The 18,492-nt window shown below is 64.4% G+C and overlaps 2 protein-coding genes across 4 annotated transcripts in view; both read left to right on the top strand.

The window, feature by feature from the left end:
* KCNQ1 (potassium voltage-gated channel subfamily Q member 1) overlaps positions 1-5,963 on the top strand; it is a 347,919-nt gene extending 341,956 nt beyond the window's left edge. For all 3 annotated transcript variants that reach the window (XM_068555036.1, XM_068555035.1, XM_068555033.1), the window contains one exon: positions 5,719-5,963. In XM_068555036.1, coding sequence (XP_068411137.1) covers positions 5,719-5,949 — 231 coding nt within the window. In that variant the 3' untranslated portion in view covers positions 5,950-5,963. The remainder of the gene's footprint in view (positions 1-5,718) is intronic.
* An 8,498-nt stretch (positions 5,964-14,461) lies between these two features.
* Positions 14,462-18,157, top strand: LOC137772309 (uncharacterized). Its single transcript, XM_068556164.1, has 9 exons — positions 14,462-14,494; positions 14,541-14,747; positions 14,843-15,327; positions 15,955-16,074; positions 16,529-16,712; positions 17,071-17,193; positions 17,348-17,399; positions 17,497-17,547; positions 18,057-18,157. The coding sequence occupies exons 1-9, from the start codon at positions 14,462-14,464 to the stop codon at positions 18,155-18,157; spliced, it is 1,356 nt and encodes a 451-aa protein (XP_068412265.1).
* Positions 18,158-18,492: the final 335 nt, after the last annotated feature.

Below are 18,492 nucleotides of genomic sequence, written 5' to 3'. Positions count from 1 at the left end.
GCATAAAAAATTGGCGGTCTGGCCTGGGCTGGGAGCCAATGAGGGGTGGGCAGGGGTTTCCCGAGTTCTGCTGACAGACAGAATGTGGAGCACGATGCTGAGATTTTGGACTGTTTTTCTGGGATGAGGAAAATGTGCAAGGAACAGGGTGGGTGCTGAGAGAGAGCGAGAGGCCTCAACAGAGGTGCAGGGAAACCATGGTTTTATGGTCTGAGTTCAGGCCTGAGGTCCCCAGGGGTCAAGCGTGTGGGTCTTGGATGTGTCCCTAGCCTGAGCCTGGGTGCTCAGGGTCAGAGGACAGCAGACCACAGCTGTCACATCAGGGTGGCCCTCCTCCTGCCATGGTCCAGCAGACACCAGGACGCAGCCCGTGCCCCTCCCCTTGGCGCTCTCTCCCAGTGACATCCATTGCCCTAGACGTGGGTGCTCAGCATCACCTGCATGTGCTGCAGGGCACAGGGGGCAAAGGTCACAGGTCACCGTGACCCCCACCCCCACTCCCCTCCCTCACCAAGCAGCATCTTGCAGAGGGAGGGCCAAGGCCAGGGGTGGGGCAAGAAATGGCATTCTATGGAGATGGAGAACCCAGAAGTCCCGGGGGGCGGGGTGGGGGGGTGGCCCAGGACCACCACCTGAATCCCACTGAGCAGCCACGAGGCCCAGGAGGCACAGTGTCACTTCTCAGACTGAGTCCTTCCTGGGTCCAGCAGGCCCGTCGTCCAAGGCTGTGGCCGGGCTCTAATAGGGGTGGGAGCGGGCACTCCTTCCACCCATCAGAATTCACTCATCATACCCTGTGTCCTGCCCCGTGCTGGGGGCTTCTCACAAACTGTATGTTCGGGAGGGGGCAGGGTGGACTGCCCACCCGGGGGCCTGTGAGGTGTGGCTGGGGCCCTGGACAGGGAAGGCGGGTTTCTGCCCTGAGCTGTCCAGCACAGGGCTCCCTCTGTGGGCGGCCAGGATGGGGACCGGGTGGAGGTGTGGCAGGCTCAGCACCCCTGCCGTGGGCCACTGGACCTGCCCCGGCTGTGAGCGGGCCCCACCTGGTCCCTCCAAGCTGCGTCCAGGGACTCAAGGCCCGCTGTGCCCCCGGGCCTCAGCTGTGTCACCTGTCTAATGGGCTCAGGAGCAGCGGGGAGCAGGGGCTTGTGACCTGGGCAGTGCTGGGCCTTGCAGGTGCCACAGGCCTGTGGCCAGGGCAGAAGCGGGAGACAGGCCAGCAGCAGCCCCTCTGCAACCCCTGCTCCCTGACCTCTTCGCTCCCTTGCTGCCTGCTGTGTGTGAAGGCGGGTGAAGGGGGCAGAGCCGTGTCGCAGGGTGTCAGGAGGACTGAGCGGGCCTGTGCACGGACACACTGAGCAGTCATGGCCGTGTCCCTGCGCCTGTCGCCGGCGTGTGGGCTTGGGCAGGGCTCCCTGGGGCTTCAGGCCCCCGCGCACCCCGTGACATACCTGGAACCCCCAACTCCCTGCAGCCCAGCTTGGCCCCAGGGCTGGCACCCAGCTCAGTGCCTGGTGTTTAAGTATTGTAAGCATTGCCCCCGAGAGTGGCTCAGTGACTCTTGGTCCAGCACAGTCTGCAAACAAGAGGGTCCAGAGGTCTTTTGCCCTGTGACCCTGCAGAGGGCCCTGGGCTGTCCCAAGAGGAGCCCTGCCTCCCCCTTTAGATGTTGACCCACAGGGACCCTGGGGCACCACGAGCTGCCCTGCAGGGCAGGGGACTCCCTCCCCGCGAGCCCCAGGCCTCGGTGTCCCCCACTCCTGCCCGTCTTTGGCCAGTGTGGCCGAGAGAGCCCAAGGCTTACACGTGGCCAGGGCCATCGGCGGGTCCAGAGCTGGGATCAAGGCCGAGCAGGTTCTGCAAAAATTTCCCTTGAAAGACTCTTTTTCAAGATTTTCTTTTGAAAACAAATTCATAACCACATCAAACAGGAATCCCGTCGCCTTGGGTTTGATCACCAGCCGCCCGGGGCTCTCTAACTGGCTGTTATTCTAATTGCTTTTTTTTCTCTTCCGAGGGCCGGGAGTCGTCTTATGGTTATTAATTTGGTGAGTGGAGGCAGGGAACAAGGGAGCTTTTGTTGGCCTTGCCCTTTAGTCACTATCAAATTGCAAATAATGACGAGATCCAAGATCCCCAAAACTGATGTGCCCCAGCGGCTCCCGGGGAACGCCGTCCTGGTCCCCGAGCGGGCACTGCCTTCCTCTGAGGGTGACAGCACCTCGCCTGGGCACCTGCCCGGAGGGACGCACTTCTCCGCGGCTGGGGTTTGGCTCAGGCCGCTCCCTCCGGCCGAATGAAGTGCTCACTGGGTGTCACCATCGAACAGGAAGCAAGATAAAGGCACTCTCCTTGGGAGGAGGAGAACCCAGGGTGGGGGGACCCAGGGACCATCTCTCTGGGACGCGCTCAGCCCTGGAGAAGCGTGGCAGGTGTGAGTCACACTCACAGAGCCCGCGGGCATGGGCTCCTACACGACTGTCCTGCTCCATCCTCAAGAACACCCGCCACGGGAGGAGCAGAATGCCCCCACTTCCCAGCTGAGAAACTGAGGCCCAGGGAGGACAGCACGGAGGCCGGGTCTCAGCGTGGGGTCTGACTTGGCCTCCTGGACCAGCCTGACCAGGCTCACCCCACACTGTGGGGACAGGGGATCAGCCGCTGAGAAGGGCGGGAGCCCCCCCCGCCCCCCGGGCAGAGGCCACCACCGGGCCCTGGGGGCTGGGCAGTGCAGGGCAAGCTCAGGCAGCCCAGAGCCAGCGACCAGCAGCCGGCAGCCCCGGGTGGTGTGTGGCACCGAGGTCAGCCACCAAGCTCCGGGCGGGGGAGGAGACACGGCTCGGGGTTGGGGGCTAGGAGGGCTCCACAGGGCTTGGCCCACCCACTGATCACCACGCCCTGAAGCTGGACCAGGCGAGCGATGGAGAGGATCCCCACCCATCAGGCGTGGGGCTGGGCAGGCGGCAGGACCCTGCAGGGGGCCAGGAAGACCCAGGGGGACCCTGAGGGTGGCCAGAGGACCAGGAGGACGCGGCAAGTGGCCGGGAGGCCTTGGCAGGAGTCTGGTGTGGCCTGCGGGCTTCCCCACTTGCTCTCTCTCCCGTCCCATCAGTGGCGGCCTGTTAACGCTCCTCCCCAGACCCGCTCCTCTCCTGTGCGAGAAGGAGGGGGAGGCGTGAGGCCCAGGCTTTGGGCCAGCTCTGGGATTCTGGCCCAGATCCGAGCTCGCCCCCAGCGCCCCTGCCACCTCCAGCAGTCTGGCTAATGGGAGCATGTCCCCTGGGACCAGGGAGCCCGGTGAGCCCCTCAAAGCCCCATCTGCCATGAGCAGCAGCCCAGGGGGCCGAGGTGGGCTTGGAAGCAGAGCAGGGCAAGGGCAGCAGCAGAAGTGCCCCAGGTGGCCCCCTGAGGGCGAGCTCGGCCTGGGGCCAGCCTCCCGCCCGCTCCCCAGTGGGGGCTGTGCTGTCAGCCCCCTGGGATGCGCCCCCTCTCCAGTCGTGCCCAGCAGCCCCACCCCTTCCTGAATCCCAGCCATTCTTCCATTTCCCTTTTTCCCAAGAACACCCTATAAAGGCTTCCATACCCACTTGCCCTGCTGGGGGCTTCAACAGATGTTCAAGTGCCATAAAGTGAAAATTTATGAAACCACAAATTTTCTTCTGTAATGTATTTGGTGCTCTAATTGATGCCAAACCAATCAATACCCAAGCCGGGGCCTGCACAGTGGAGCAACATGAAGCTTGCCCGGACCAGCCTCGTGCAAGGCTCATTCCGGGCTACCAGGCGTGCAGGGTCCCCCACGGGTCTCCCAGGGCATAGGCGGGCAGTGGGACTGGGGGGCCGGTCCTGCCACCGGCCGGAGCCCCAGCGGTCTTGGGCCGAGGAGAGGGTCCTCCCCAGCCCCCCTTGGCTGGGCTGCAAGGGTCCCAGCCAGAGACCCCCAAACGAGACTCTTCTCCTGGGGCCTCGGGGCCTGCGTCTGTGGGTGGCCTCAGCATGTGGTGGGACTAGGGTGTCAGGGAGGCACCCGGGGGAATGCAGGGGTGGGGAGAGCTGAGTGAGGGGCCCAGGCCCTACCCCAGCTAAACCAGAGAAGCTCTGCACCCCTTCCCTTTACAGCCTGGGCTCCGGTATCAGATGTGTCTGGGAAAATAGGTTAGGCCCCCTGGCCTGGGTGAGGGGGCCTCAGACACGCAGCCGCCCCTGCCCCAGGCCCAGGGGCAGCGGAGGATGTCTCAGTCCCCCGCACCGCACCGTCTGAGGAGGCAGAGGCGGGCAGGGGAGCCCAGGAGGTCCCAGGAGACAGCATCGGCCTCAGGGCTGCAGCCGCCACCGTGCGAAGCTGGGGATGTGGGTCACAGGCCCCACCTCACGGGCAGCCGTCCTGATAGGGGGGCTGTTGCTCCCCCCATCCTGCCCTACCTGCTGCTAGGTCTCAAGAGAGCCCCGTGGCCCCGACTCAGGAGAGAACCCTCCCCTCCTCCCGCTCAGCCAGCCCTGCCCCTCCCCCCTGACTCAGCGTCCACAGTGGGAGGGAGGCTGGGGACTGCCCCACCCCCCTCTGAAGCCGGACCCGGGCCCACCTGGGGACCCAGCTACACAGGATTTGTGGCCTCTTCAACCAACAGCATCTTCCCCGGGGCCGACCCGCTTGGCCAGCACCCAGCTCCGTCCGGTCCTGGGGTAGGGATACTGCAGCCAGCAGCGGGGCCCAGATGGGTCCTGGGGCCGTCTGGCCCAGGGCGGCTCAGAGCACATACATCATGGACCATGTGTGTGTCCAGGTGGATGGCCGGCCCCAGCCAGCTCGGCCTGCTGCCGTCCTCAGCCCCAGCGTTGACCCTTGGCTGAGCCATCCCTGGGCTTTTACCCCCAGCCACACTGTCCCCTGAAGCAGCTCTGTGTTCCTGCAGCTTGGCCCTTATCGGTGGCGATCTGGCCACCTCCGCTCCCTCCCTCATCATTTCTAGTCTTTCCAGTGTTCCAGGTACCCAAGGCGGGTATTATTTTCTGACAGAGACCCTGGGGGAACCACCCCCAAGGGCACTGCAGGCCCCAGGGTGAGGCAGGCCTCCTCCCGGCTCGTGCCAGGACGTCTGCTTCACCCCTGCCCCTGCTCTGAGTGCCCTGGGGTCCTCTTCCCACCCCCGGGCTCACGCCAGCCCCACCCCGTCTTGGGCATCCAGCGGCCCCTGCTAAGTACCTGCAGCCCCAGGTCCGTCCTCCATCCACCTCCCCTCCAGCTTCGTGGGGCGACCCCACCTCGTGGGGTGGGCAGCCCCAGTGCTCAGCGCGGGAAAGGCCTTTGGGAAAAGCATGGTGGGCATGTGGCCCTGGCTGACCCCTGGGGATTGGTACAGGTTTTGGGGCTCAGCTGGGAAGATGGTGGTGCCCCTGCTGCGTTGGGGACCGTGCCCGGGATGACAAGAGCGCCCTGAGGCACAAACCCTGCTGGTGGGCATGGGGGTGGGGGTAGACGGCAGGGGAGGGGCCCCGCCCTGCTACCTGCTCAGCCACTGGTCTCAGGTGAGGGCTGCAGAGCGGGGCTCCCTCCACGCACGTGTGTGCACACGTGCAGACTTGCACAGGGGGCACGGACACCCACACACACACGGGCGTGACCAAGGCCAGGCCCCGCCCCTCCCCTGGCCCTCAAGCAGCCCAGGCCTTGAGGCCACCTGCACGGCGCCCGGCTCACCTCTGACCCTGTCCCCGCAGGTGACGCAGCTGGACCAGAGGCTGGCGCTCATCACAGACATGCTGCACCAGCTGCTCGCCCTGCACCACGGAGGTGCCCCCGGCGGCCGGGCCTCCAGCGGGGGCGGGGCCCAGGTGCTCCAGCCCCACAGCGGTGGCTCCCTCCACCCCGAGCTCTTCCTGCCCAGCAACGCGCTGCCCACCTACGAACAGCTGACCGTGCCCCGCGGGGGCCCCGACAAGGGCTCCTGATGGGGGCTCGGGGCCCAGGCCTGAGAGGGGAGGCCCGGAGGAGCCCCGCCCGGCCCAGCCCACCGCCCGCTCAGCACAGGCACCCCTAGGCCTCAGCCCCCTCTCGAAGGCCCGAGAGAGCAGTCCCGCTCTCCAAGGCCCCAGACACCCGGTGGGCCACAGGGCCCTCTGGCCTGGGCTGGGGGGCTCGCCAAGACCGCCTCTTCCCAGCCAGCGGGTACTAGAATTTGGCTGGGTGTTGGGAGGAGGAGGGGCCTCTCAGCTCTGAGACCGGGGTCCCCCACATTACTTGCATGATACTCGGGACAGAGTGGCAGGGGGTCAGGCCGGGCATCCCAGGCACTTGGTCTGTCCCATGTCTGGCCAGGAAGCAGCACTGCTGTGTGCAGGCCCCAGGGCGTTCCTGAGGGGAGACAGAGGGACGGCCTGGACAGGGTCTGTGAGGGCCCCACCCCCAGCCTCAAATCCAGGCCCAGGGGGACCCAGGGAGAAGGCAGGCAAGGCAGGGCAGGGCGGGCCCAGCCCATGCCGAATAAAGGATGCCCACGGGCAAGGCCCAGTCAAGGCCCGAGAGCCCGTCGGAGGCCCCCGGGCCTGGGCCTGACTCCCCCACGCTCCAGAGATGCTGACTCAGGCCAGGAGCTGCTGGGGATCTGCTCCTGAGGCCGCAGCTTCCAACGGGAGGGACATGCCCACCGCTGTGGCCAGAGCTCTTCACGGGGAGTGGACCGCCCACCAGTAGAATGGGGGTGCTCAGGTCCCCCACTTTGGACTGGCAGCTTCTCCTACCCATTCCGGAGAAAAGAGGAGGGTCCCCAAACCCCGCTCTGCGTGCGGGCCTCACCTCCAGCTCCCTGCCTGGTCTGAGCAGCTGGACAGACACACAGACGGTCGCCTCCCCCAACCAGCTGCTGAGCCGCAGGGGAGCAGACGGGCATCACCGTCTCTGACGAGACCCGTCTCCTCTGGGGTGCTCCGTCTCACCGAAATCAGAATAATCTGTGGTGATTTGGAATCTGTGCTTTAATGAATTTCACAGTGTGATTTTGATTCTTAATCGTTCAGGTTTTTCCTAATAAACGTGGAATCACAAAATTGATCTTGCCCTGCTCTCGCCTCCTTTCCTGGGGGAGCAAGCGACCCATCTTTGGGACAACCTGTCTTCCCGTGGAGCTGCTGCCCACCCCTCAACCCCCCAGCACCCCTCACCCCGTCCGCGCCCACCCCGGTGAGGGGGCCCAGAAGCCTCAACCCCCTGGCCTGGTGTTCCTGGGAACGGGGTGGCGCCAGTGACCCAGGAGCACCTGGAGGCCAGGCTGTTCCTGTCCCCCCACCCAAGGTCGGGCTCCAGCCCACCCGCTAAGCCTTTGCTCTTGCTGGTGCCTTTGCCGGGAGGTTCTCCTGTCCCCTCTCCATCTGTTGAAACCACTCCCTTGGTCTCCAGCCAGGCTCAAAGCCCCCTCCTACAGGAAGCTCTCCCTGATAGCCCTTTATGAGACCAGCCCCACCCCCAGGTCTTGGGACCCTTCAAGGGGGGAGGGGTGAACAGGTGGGGTCATCGCCCCCAGACAAGCAGCTTGGGGACCCTGTCCTCAGAACTCACATCCCACACGCACTTCTCAGGTCTCGGGCTTAATTCTTAACTCCAGGACAGCACCTGCCCCCACTCCCACCACCAGCCTCCCACTGCTGCCCACGGGCATCTGGGCCCCTGCCTCCTCCAGGCCCAGCTCCGTTCCCCCAGGTCCTGCCTGGAGCCCTCCCCAACCTCCCTCTTGGACGGGACCCCTGCAGTCCCCTTGGAGGCAGGTGCCCAGGTGGCCGCAAAGCAGGAGCTCCTGGTCCGTGTGGAATGTCGGCTTGGGCCCCTGTGGGAGGGGAGGGGCCTGGGTCCCCCTTTGCAGAGCCCCAGGGGCTCCCCGGAGCCCAGCCCTGGCTCCCACCTGAGGGGACGTCTGGCCCTCGGGCACTGGCCGGTGTGGGGGAGGGGAGGCGGGCCAGCGAGGGCCCAGGGCCTCCCCAGCCCAAACCCCCGGGGGGGGGAGGGGCGAGAGCAACAATTACTGGAAAGGCAAAAGCTGTTGTTTCCTTGTTGAGTAAATATTTGTGGAAACCCCAGGAGGCGGCTGGCTGGAGAGCGGGGCCCTCCACGGCGCCCCCGCCCCGCCCGCTGCCGGGCACGGCCCCCAGCCCTCAGGGCGCTCGCTCGGGCCGCCCATCTGGGCCGGGCGCGGCCCCTGCACCCAGCCCGGCTTTGTTTTGCGTATTATCGACGGCGCACAAAGTGCCCGAGTGCTTCACTCCTGGACAGGCCATTGCAGCCCTCTCGGGTGTGAAATGCAATTTACCTGAAATAAAGCCCAATTATGGAATTAGCTAATTAAAGCCGCAGTGGAGGCTGGGCCGGCCGGCCGGGAGCTCAATGCCCGCCGGTGCCCGCGGTCTGAGGGAACAGATGGCGCCCCAGCCCGCCGCGCGGCCGCATTCCTTCACTCTGCCCCCGATAACTGACTTACACAGCACACGGCCATCTGGTGTATGACACGTCCTGTGTGCCCCGGACAATGGCCCAGCAGACCTCTCCGGGAGAGGGCCGTCGCCCGGGCAACGGTGGCATGTGCAGCCCAGGCCCATTCCCGGCCCCGCCCCCGGCCCCTTTGTGGGCCTCGCCTGGCTGCCTGGCCGCTCCCGCCGACAATGTCCGTGAGCGTTTGTCCCCGGCGTCCGGCCTTTGTCTCCCAATTGGGCTTCCTTGTTGGGGTCCTCAGTGTCCAGTGGGTGCTGAGAGCATCTGCTGGCGGGAGAGGGTGGCGCTGGGGGGGCTGCCCTGCCCACCTCCTGGGGCACCCACCTCCTCTGCCCATGCCCCCTCCCCCATCGGCGCCCTCTGGAGCCGGGCAGAAGGACGGCATCTGGAGGGCTCGGGGCTCGGCCGCGGGGGCCAGTCTCTGAGGCTGGTGCCCACCCAACCTGAGGTCCTCCCCACCCTGGGCCGGGGGCCGACCTGCACCTCCTGCCCCTCCCCTGTCTGTGCAGCGGGAACAGAGCGCCTCTTGAAGGGGTGTGGGGGAGGAGCTGATGAGCATAATACACGCAAGGTCTAGGACCGGGCCAGGCACACAGTAGGTGCTTCATAAAGGCAGCCAGACAAATGGTCCAGGAGGTGCCTGGTTCTGGGGCCTATCGCCTCATCGCACTCCCACTGCCTGGCCCGAGTGCCCCCTCAGAGCAGCTCCCTGGCCCCTGCTGCGTCCAGCCTCGCCCCCCAGCGCCCCCTCGGCGCCAGAGCAAGCTGCCCACAGCCTGCTGTCCTGCACCCTGGCCAGCTCTGGCCCCCACTGCCCAGGCCCTGCCCGCTCACCCGTGATGCCCCCCGCCACACACATGCAGCTCCGCCCTGCGCCCTAGTGGCCCCAAGCTGCCAGCAGCCACAGCCCCCTCCCTGCTCAGGACCAGTTTGGCAGGCATCCCCCACCCCCGCACTGGGCAGGGGTCAGGAGCCTTGCCCTCCGGCCCGCCGCTGGAGAAGGGGCTGTGCTAGGACTCTGAGGACCCAAGGGGAGCCAGAGCCCAGGAGCGCCTGGCACAGGGCCTGGCCCCACTAGGTACTCAGGAAGTGCCAGTTAAATTAAGGGATACAATCTGAGTTTGGAAAGAGGCTAACGGCACTGCTGGGGCTGTGGACACGCCTGGAACAGGCAGGGCACCGCCAGGCGGTGCCGTGTGATGGTTGCTCAGGGGAAGACGACTGGGCACCCTGGGCCCTGGAAGAGGGGGTCAGGTGTGCGTCCCGACTGGGGTGGTCAGACAGCCGGGCTAGGGGTGGAGTGGCAAAAGGCAGCCATGGGCCGGGTTCCTGGGACGGGCCCACACGCAGCCCCGCGCGAGCGTCCATCCGGTGGGGGACCTGCTGGGTCACCCTCAGGGACAGACACCCCCTTCCTAACATGCAGCCAGTCCCTGGTACGGGAGGCCCTTCCTAGCTCCCCGGAAACCTGCCTTCCCCGGCTTCATCCTAGGACCGCCCTCACGGTCCTGGGCCCCAGTGGCTCACTGGGGGTCTGAAAGGGTCTCTGCCTCACCATTCTCAGCCCCCAGCGGCACCCCCTCTTGGCTCTGGCCCTATCGTTGTGGCCCCGGGGGGCTGGGGAGCTGGGGAGACCGGGCCCGGCACGGGTCAGACAGGCAGCGAGGCCTAGAGCGTGCTCAGAGCAGCCAGAGCTGGACAAACAAAGTCCAGCTTCCATTGCCCTCTGAGTGGGGGGGGGCCAGGGGCCAGGCCCTCCGGAAGCTGACCGCCCCCCACCTACGCCCCTTCCACTGCGCAGCAGAACCTCAGCAGGCGGGCAGAGGGCCTCATGGCCAGGCGGCACCGGAGCCCAGGAGCAGGCGACCTCTGACCTCGCTGGCCAGCTGCTGTGTTTTCACCTGCTCAAGGGGGGGGAGTTGCCTCCAGCACCAACAAATCAGGCCTGGGCTGGGAGCGGGGGCAGGTAGAGGCTCTCGACACTGGCCAGAGACACTGGCCTGAGGAAGGGTCTTCTCTAAAGATGGGGGTCCTGGCCAACTGTGCCCCGCAAGGCCTCTGAGGCCAGGACACCAGCACCTCTCTGCCCAGGTCTCAGGTGCTAGCTGTGTGGCAGGAGGTAGGGGTTCCACTCTGAGCCCCAGATCCTTTTCTCTCAGCAGGTCCCTCTGTGACCTGCTGGGCCTGACTCTGTCATTTGGCCCTGGGAGGCCTGGGGATCCCTGTATCCCCACGCCTCCGCCTCCCCAGCCCCCAGCCCACAGGCCCCTTAGCGAGGCGGAAGGTGGAGGAGGGGGAAAGCTCGGCTCAGGGCAGACCTACTGGACGCCAGAGAATGCTCAGACCCCTCCCCCTGCTCTTGTCATCAGACCCCCCACCTCAAGCCTTCATCCCCGCGCCCACCTGTGTGGCACCCAGAGGGAGCAGGCCTGCCCTTGATTCCCAGGGCCACACCTCTCCCGCCCCCTCACCTGATCCCAGGCTTAGGTCTCACCCACATCTGGGCAGTGACCCCTCAGCCTGAGAAGGCCCAGAGCCAGCCCAGGACGGGTGCCCATCGCGGGCCTGGCACACCAAGCTCCTCCTGCCTCCTGTGTGTGGACCCAGGTCGCACAGATGGGGAGTGAGGAGACTGAGTTGAAAACGTGTCACTTGGCCGCTGCAGGGACTCCCACCTGCCCATGACTCTGGAAGCCCCAGCCGTCCCCCAGCCCCCCTCCACACCCTGCTCGGCAAAACTCTCTCCGAGTTTCCAGCCTGTAGGAAGCGTGTGATCTTTCTGAGCAACATCAAAGTGGGAGGCGTGGGCTGCTTGGATCAATCACGCCGGCAGCCTCGTCTTCCTGCCTGGCCTGCGGCCCCAGGAAGCTGGTAGCGGCGGCAGAACACACGGTGACGGGTTGACGGGGTGCTCGTGGGGTACATAGATTGTGCTGGGGGAGGGAGATGCTTAGAGCAGAGAAGCCTCAGGTGACATGGGTCCTCCCCGCTGGTGCAGATGGGGAAACCAAGGCCCAGGGCAGGACTGGCCCAACGCAGCACCTGCTTGTGTGAATTTGCATCAGAAAAAAAGCCTCAGAGAAGAACCAGGACTTCCAGTGGCAGAGAAGTCGGTGGCTGGGACAGGAAGCCAGGAGGCAGGGGGAGATGGACTGGTTAAAACAAAGAGCTGGGCTACTCGGACTGGATCGTGGGGCTGGAAAGGCCAGATCTGAGAAAAAGACGCAGAAAATTCCCAGGTGGTATGAACATAGCTCCTTTGCTGGCCTACGTGGGCCAAAGAGCCAAGAAGCACTATGCCTGTCCGATGCAGCGAAATGCAAGGGCTCCATCAGGACATGCCCACTGGCTCCAATATGGCTGCCATTGCACCTGCCACGCAGGAAAATACCAAACTCCCTGTTGGATCTTCAAGAAACTCTGTTACAAGCCTAACTACTGATTGAAACTACCAAACCCCACTGAATTTCTGTTGGTGGTTTCTTAGCTTTATTCCTCCCCACTGCCCACTCCCCCCGCCCCCACACACACACACACACAGTGCAAGAATATTCCCATTCTGACTCAGCCACTCTCTAGCTGTGCATCTTTGGGCAGGGCCCCTAACCTCTCTGAGCCTCATATGGTCTTTGCAGCCCCAGCTTCACAGAGCTGCCAGCAGGGTGCTAAGCCTAAGAGAAGACAGGACGAAAGCCACGGCAGCCTCACAACCAGGCACCAACGGACAGAGCTCCTGAGGTCAGGGAGAGACGTGCATATGAACTGTTCTCTTTGGCCCAGCAATACGTCTTTATATACAACTGCAACACACAACTGTCCCTGACGTAGACGTCTCCATAGCAAATCCGCATTGAGCGGGACCCTGCTGGGCCTTCCACTTGACTGGCCAGCTCAGGTCACTCGATGGGCTGAGGGCCTCATTATCCCCATCCAGCTCTCCCGGAACGACTGAGGGAGGCCAACAGTGACACGGGATCCATGGGGACAGGCAGCCCCTGCTGCAAAGCCAGAAGCCTCTCGCAGCCGCTCACGGGACACCCTCTGAGCAGCCATCAGCCCCATCCCAGCGCACCCCTGGGGGCCAGAGAATCTGCCGGAGGGCCCTGGGGGCAGGCACGCAGGGAGCGCTCACCCCCAACCGTGCCCTCAGCCCACTCCCCAGAAAGCTGGGTCTGCAGCCCCTCTGGCCAAGGACAATGGAAGTCACAGGTCAGAGATGGATCGGCCGGGCCCAGGGACAGGAGGCTGGTGCTGGGAGAGGCCCAGGCGCTCAGGGGTGGAGGTGCGGAGGCCCTGACCTGCTGGGCTGGGGCCTGGGTGGGGCCGTAGCGTCACCTGGGAGAAGGGCCCATCCGGCAGGGACGCTTTCTAAAGAGACGGCTGTCGGGACGGTGGGTAATGTCACTGAGTACTTTCAAAGTGTCTTAATCAAATCCCCGCTCCCATCCACAAGGCCGCGTCAAAAGGCCTTTGGAGAGGAAAGGCCGGCGGCAGACAATCAGCGGGCCTTCCTCTCGACTGGCCGGCCCTGCGGCGCAAGGCCTGTGGGGCTCCTGCCCCGCCTGTGACTCCATTTTTGACCCTGAGCCCTCCGGTCTCCTCCCCGGGAGGCCTGGGTGATCCCGCGCTGCCCCGTTCAGGGACCGGTCAGCAGAGGGGAAAGCCCTCTCCCCGCCACTCCAGGGGAGGCCTCCTAGACGTCCCCTCCGAAGCCTCAGCAAGGCAGCCGCTGAGAACCACCACTTACAGGAGGGGAAACTGAGGCACAGCAGGGGATGCAATGGGGGGACCTGTAAATACAGGCCACGTATGCAACCCCCTGCACCTGCACACCACCCCCATGCATCAGACTCACCTTGAGCGAGGCAAAGAGGCGCATGCAGTAGACGCTTGCTGAATGCTCTGTCCCGGCGCCTCAGGCCCACTGTCCCCAGAGGTCCCCCTCTGCACCCCCCTCTCTTCCTCCTTTGACTTTTTTCCAAGGTATAGACATGAAAACATCCTCATTATGTGTTTTCAAACACCTCACATCCATAGACTGGAAAAGGGCAGCCCCCTCCTGGGAGATGAAGGAGCAGGTGCTCACCTTTCCAGCCGGCGCAGCAGCCTGACCCCCAGCCCAGGTTCAAATTCACCTGTGTGAGCACCACGGGCTCCGCAGGCACACGGGCTCCACGGGCACACGGTCTCCGAGGGCACACGGCCTCTGAGGGCACACAGTCTCCGAGGGCACACGGGCTCCACAGGCACACGGTCTCCAAGGGCACACGGCCTCCAAGGGCACACGGTCTCCAACGGCACACGGGCTCCACAGGCACACAGTCTCCGAGGGCACACGGTCTCCGAGGGCACCGGTCTCCGAGGGTACACGGTCTCCGAGGGCACAAGGGCTCCACGGGCACACGGCCTCCGAGGGCACACGGTCTCCGAGGGCACACGGGCTCCACGGGCACACGGTCTCCAAGGGCACGTTGGCAGAGGCCAGCCATCCGGGCTGTTCAGCTGCTGGTCCTTCTCTCCTACTGTCCGTAGAGGCCTTTCCGTTCTCCTGAGCTTCTGCACAGGGTTTCTCTGTCCGTTTGCTGTAACCACACTCAGCATCCCCCTACACGTGGACATTCACTTGTTTCTAGGTGTGACCACTGAGGGCCGAACTGCGGACACCCAGACCCACACACCCCAGGAGCCCAAATCGCTGTCCCAGAGCTGTGCCCAGCCGCCCTGATTCCGCTCCTCGTCACGCCGTGGAGCAGAGCAGCCCGGACACTCCAGAAAGACCCTTCAGGCTCGCAGGGAGAGGCTGCAGCTCAAAGGAGGACCCCTCCTCTCAGGGCACCAAGTCCTGGCCACCCCCCTCTGACTCAGTGTCTGGCCCCAGGCGGCCAGGCAGGCACACGCAGGAGGGCAGCTGTGGGCGGAACAAATGCACATGTGAATGCATGATTCAGCTGGAAACACTCCCCAAGCTATGCCCTGTGTCAAGGGATGGAAACGAGGCGCCTGGAGGTTGGGCACATGGTGAGCTGGCATCCCTGACTCCAAACCCCCTGCCCGTAACCACCAGGAAGCCCCCAAGGCCCCTCGCCACCCAGAGCATCTCTGTCCCCGCAAAGGGAGCGGGGAGGGCTGGCCCCTGCCCTCACCTCCCGCAGACCCCAAGCTGTGTGGGGAGACAAGAGGCCAGCGGGTGGTCTGTCCCAGCCCCCTGGCCCCCACCGACACGTTCGTCTCCTCCCTCCCTGCCCGTCTCCATCCTGCCACCAGCCCCAAGGTGAGGCAGGCAGGCAGAGCCGTGCCCTGAAAATGCTCCACAAAACCCCGCGTGTGTCCAAGCGGCTTTGGTTACCAGGCACCCGGCTGGCCCAGCCTCCCTCGAGCCCTGCCAAGGCCTGGCACCGATGCCCCCAGCAGCCCCTCTCCCTGCCAGCAAGCCCACGAGGCCTGAGGGCGCGGGCAGATTGCTTTACCGCTGCCGGCTCGGCCCAGCTCCCCCGGGAGAAGGCCCCATTGTTCCCCACCCCCGTGGCCCCCGCCTGGCTCGGAGACACCCGGGCTCCGGGCTGCAAGGTCACCGGGCCGCGCAGAATCCACCTGCAGCCGCACCAGCTTCCAGGAAACCGAATCCCAGCGGCAGATGACAGCCGCAGGCTGCAGGACAGAGCGCCCATTCAGCCTCCACTGGAGCCGGCGTGGCCCGACCTGGCGGCCGCCTCCCCAACCTGGGCCCTCCCACGCCTGGGCACCGGGTTCCCAGAGCCAGCACTGCCCAGACCGCCCGCCCGCCCGCCCGCCCAGGGCCACGGCCGGGGACAGAGGGCTGCGATGTGCCCTACCCTGGGTGCCCGGGACAGGTGAGAGGGTGGGTAGGGAAGGGAGCAGAGACCCTGCCCCACCTCCAGAGCCTCACGGACAGCAGACAGCCTGCGCGGGCACAGGGAACCCTCCAAGCCGAGCGTTAAGGCCGGCAGTCCCCCCACAGGGCCCTACATGTGTCAGGCGAGTCTAACTGCACCCATTGTATGGATGAGGCCCTCAAGGCTGCAGGGCTTGACTCGACTGCTGAGTTTCCATACTGGTGAGGAGCAGAGCTGGGTAGAGCCGGTGGATGGCACTCCCCTGGCCTGCCCTTGCCCACCCAGGGGTCCCCTCTGAGTGAACAGGAGAGCTGGGTCGAGCAGCAGCCTTTGGGAGGGCGAGGCAGGTGGAGGAAGCAGCCAAGAGGGCCAAGATCTTCAAGGTCAGCAGGGCCAGGTCCCCCCCCACCCCGCACCAAGATGTTTTCTTGGACCCATTTCACAGATGGACCAGCTGCGGGGCAGTCTAGGAAGCAAGTGGATTCACGGGTTGCATTGAGGACAAAAAGCCCCCCACACCCTCCCACCTTAACACCCTGAAGAGGAGACCCAGAATGACTTGGGGTCCTGTAGACCACCAGCCTCAGACGGTCTCGCTGTCCCGCTGCCCCTACCTACCCTCAGGCCTGCAGGCTGCAGCCTCATGGACCTCATGGAGGCCGTGGGAGACAGGGCCCAGCCCCCCACGCGGAAGGAGTCTATTTCTCTTCCAGCAGGGTCTCCTGCAGCCAAGTCTCCTGCCAGGTTGGCCGTTTGTGGACCAGACAGGAAGAGAGGGATGGAGCAGGCAGGGAAGTGGAGGTGGGCTCAGCCATGGGGCATCAGTGTAGTGCTGTCCCACCTTGGCAGCCAGGCCTGAAGCCATACAGGTCACGCCCAGGTTCCACAGCCAGGACCCAGGTTCAAGGGCTCTTCCTAGGCTGCCCCATGCTCCTCCTTGAGCATCAAGCCCCAGCCGGGACTCGGGGCTCAGAGGCCTCAGGGCTCAGAGGCAGTCCTGCTCTCCAAAGGCTGGGCCACGAGTTGCCTGTCACTCAGCTCTTCTGCCCGGTTGGTCACACTGAAAAGAGTGTCCTGTAGCCGGGAGGCATGAATATAGGCTTCGACCCAGCTCGAGAAGCACGGACTGGAAACCCAAAGGAGGAAGCCCTGGTCTCCAGACCCAGCCGCCCAACCGCCACCCCTCCCCCCCAACCAGCAGCAGCCACGCCAGCTCCTCCCACTCACCACCCCTGGCGTGGCTGCCACCACCGCCGTCACCCATCAGATTGGCCCTTCCTCCCCATCTCCATTTAGCAAACTCCTACTCACTCGCCAAAGCCCAGGCCGAGAGGTCCTTCCTCCCTGAAGACTTCCTGAAGGGCCCGCCAAATGTGGCTCAGGTGCGCCCCTCACAGCAATTGGCACCCACCGCAGACCCTGACTGTGTCCTCTGCAGCTGTCTCCCCTACAGGCAGGACAGTCCCCCTTCAGTGGTTTATGGAGGGGACGCATGGCACGGAGAACCCTTGGGCATTTGTCTAGGAAATGCCGACCTGCAGGAAGCCAGCTCGGGCTGGACCTGTGAACTCCTGGGGATGAGAGCAGAGAGCTGCGGTCGTTCACAACATTGGGTGCTGGGCTCCACTGTTTGCTGATGGCTTGGACCTGACCCTGGAGAATGGGAGATGCCCACCAAGAACCACTTAGGAGAGAAGGGGGCACCCCCTCTACCTGCTCTCCGGCTGTACCTGCCTCCAGCGCCCCGTCCCCACGGACCAGCTGTACTGCAGTCCCTCGGGAGCCCCCTGGGGTTCCACCCCAGCCCACCCCCACTCCGAGTACTACCCTGCCCCATTTACGCAGCAAAAATGCAAGGCCCAGGTGGAGAAACACCACAGCTCCCAGGCCAGAAACCTTTGCCCCACCTCACAGGCATGACCCACATATGAGGCTGAGGGTCACTCGGCCACATCACAGCCCCTGCCCCTCTGGGTGGCCGAGAGCCAAAGCTCCCACACCTGCCGTCCAACACCAGACACCCTCCCAGTCTGAGCGCACCTGCCCAACAGACTCGGTGTTGAACACTGGTGCCTGGACCCCCAATTTCCAAGAAAATTAGTTGGGAGACTAATTGTCACTAGAGTGTTATTGACTACTCAACTTGCAGCTTTCTCTCTCTGATAGTATTAGGCCCCCAGAAGGAGCAGCTAAAGAAGACTTCACCTGAGCCCCGAGGTATGTATTTCTGGGAAGATTTTAGAATTCTGGCTCCTGCTAAGGGGAAGTATTTGAAGACTCCCACAGATCATGACTCAGTCTAGCATTCACGGCCTTAGAAGCCAGCACCTACCTGCATCTCCAGCGTCCCCCCCATACACCCCGTACAGAATCCCAGACCTCAGCCCCAGCCAGCTGACCCAGGGATGGGCAATGGTCCCTCCCCCTTCCCTCTACGTCGCTCCTCCGGGAAGCTCCATCGCCCTCAGGCTGGGTGAGGGGCCCCTCACCCCACAACCCCTTCAGATACGCTGGGAGCTGGTGCCGAAGGGGAAAGAGATCCAGTGACCACAGGCGGGCGCCACCCTGAACGGGATCAACCAGACACCCACTGGTGCACCTGGGGAAACTAAGGCCCCGAGACAGCCACACACTGTCCTTCGGGGGTGTCCAGAGTCTGAGCAATGCGGTTGCCAGTGACCAGGGACTCTATCTCCAGGGCTCCCAGTCCCGCCTCTTGCTTCCAGGACCCCGGGCCCCCCCCCCCCCCCTGCAGCCCCAGCTGTACCGGCGGAGGAGTCATGCCGTTCCCCTGATGGCACCCCCTCCCACGCTTCAGATTCTCTGATGGCTTGGTCCTGAGCAAGGAAGGGGAGAATGCTTGTCTCTGAGCCCGGCTCACCAAGCTGGAAAGCAATGTGCCCATTGCCAAGATTTCCCGACTTCTAAAGCCCTAAGTGAAAACACTTCGAAGTCACCGTTTTCAAAGATTTAGGGCATTAAACACCACTGGGGTAGGGGGTGGGGCGTTGTCCAGGTGATCAGCTGGTCAGTTTTTAGTAGCTCCCCGAGGTAATATTTCCCCCACCCGGCCCCCACCCATCAACGCCCTCTCCACCCACCACTTGGGATTCTAGACAGGACACCCACATCTCCAGAAAGCCCTGCCCACAAGGTAGGCAG

Source organism: Eschrichtius robustus, chromosome 11 (genome assembly GCF_028021215.1).
Source record: "Eschrichtius robustus isolate mEscRob2 chromosome 11, mEscRob2.pri, whole genome shotgun sequence".
Lineage (NCBI taxonomy): Eukaryota > Metazoa > Chordata > Mammalia > Artiodactyla > Eschrichtiidae > Eschrichtius > Eschrichtius robustus.
The sequence above is the reverse complement of the archived record's forward strand: the minus strand, read 5'-3'. Positions and strand labels throughout refer to the sequence as shown.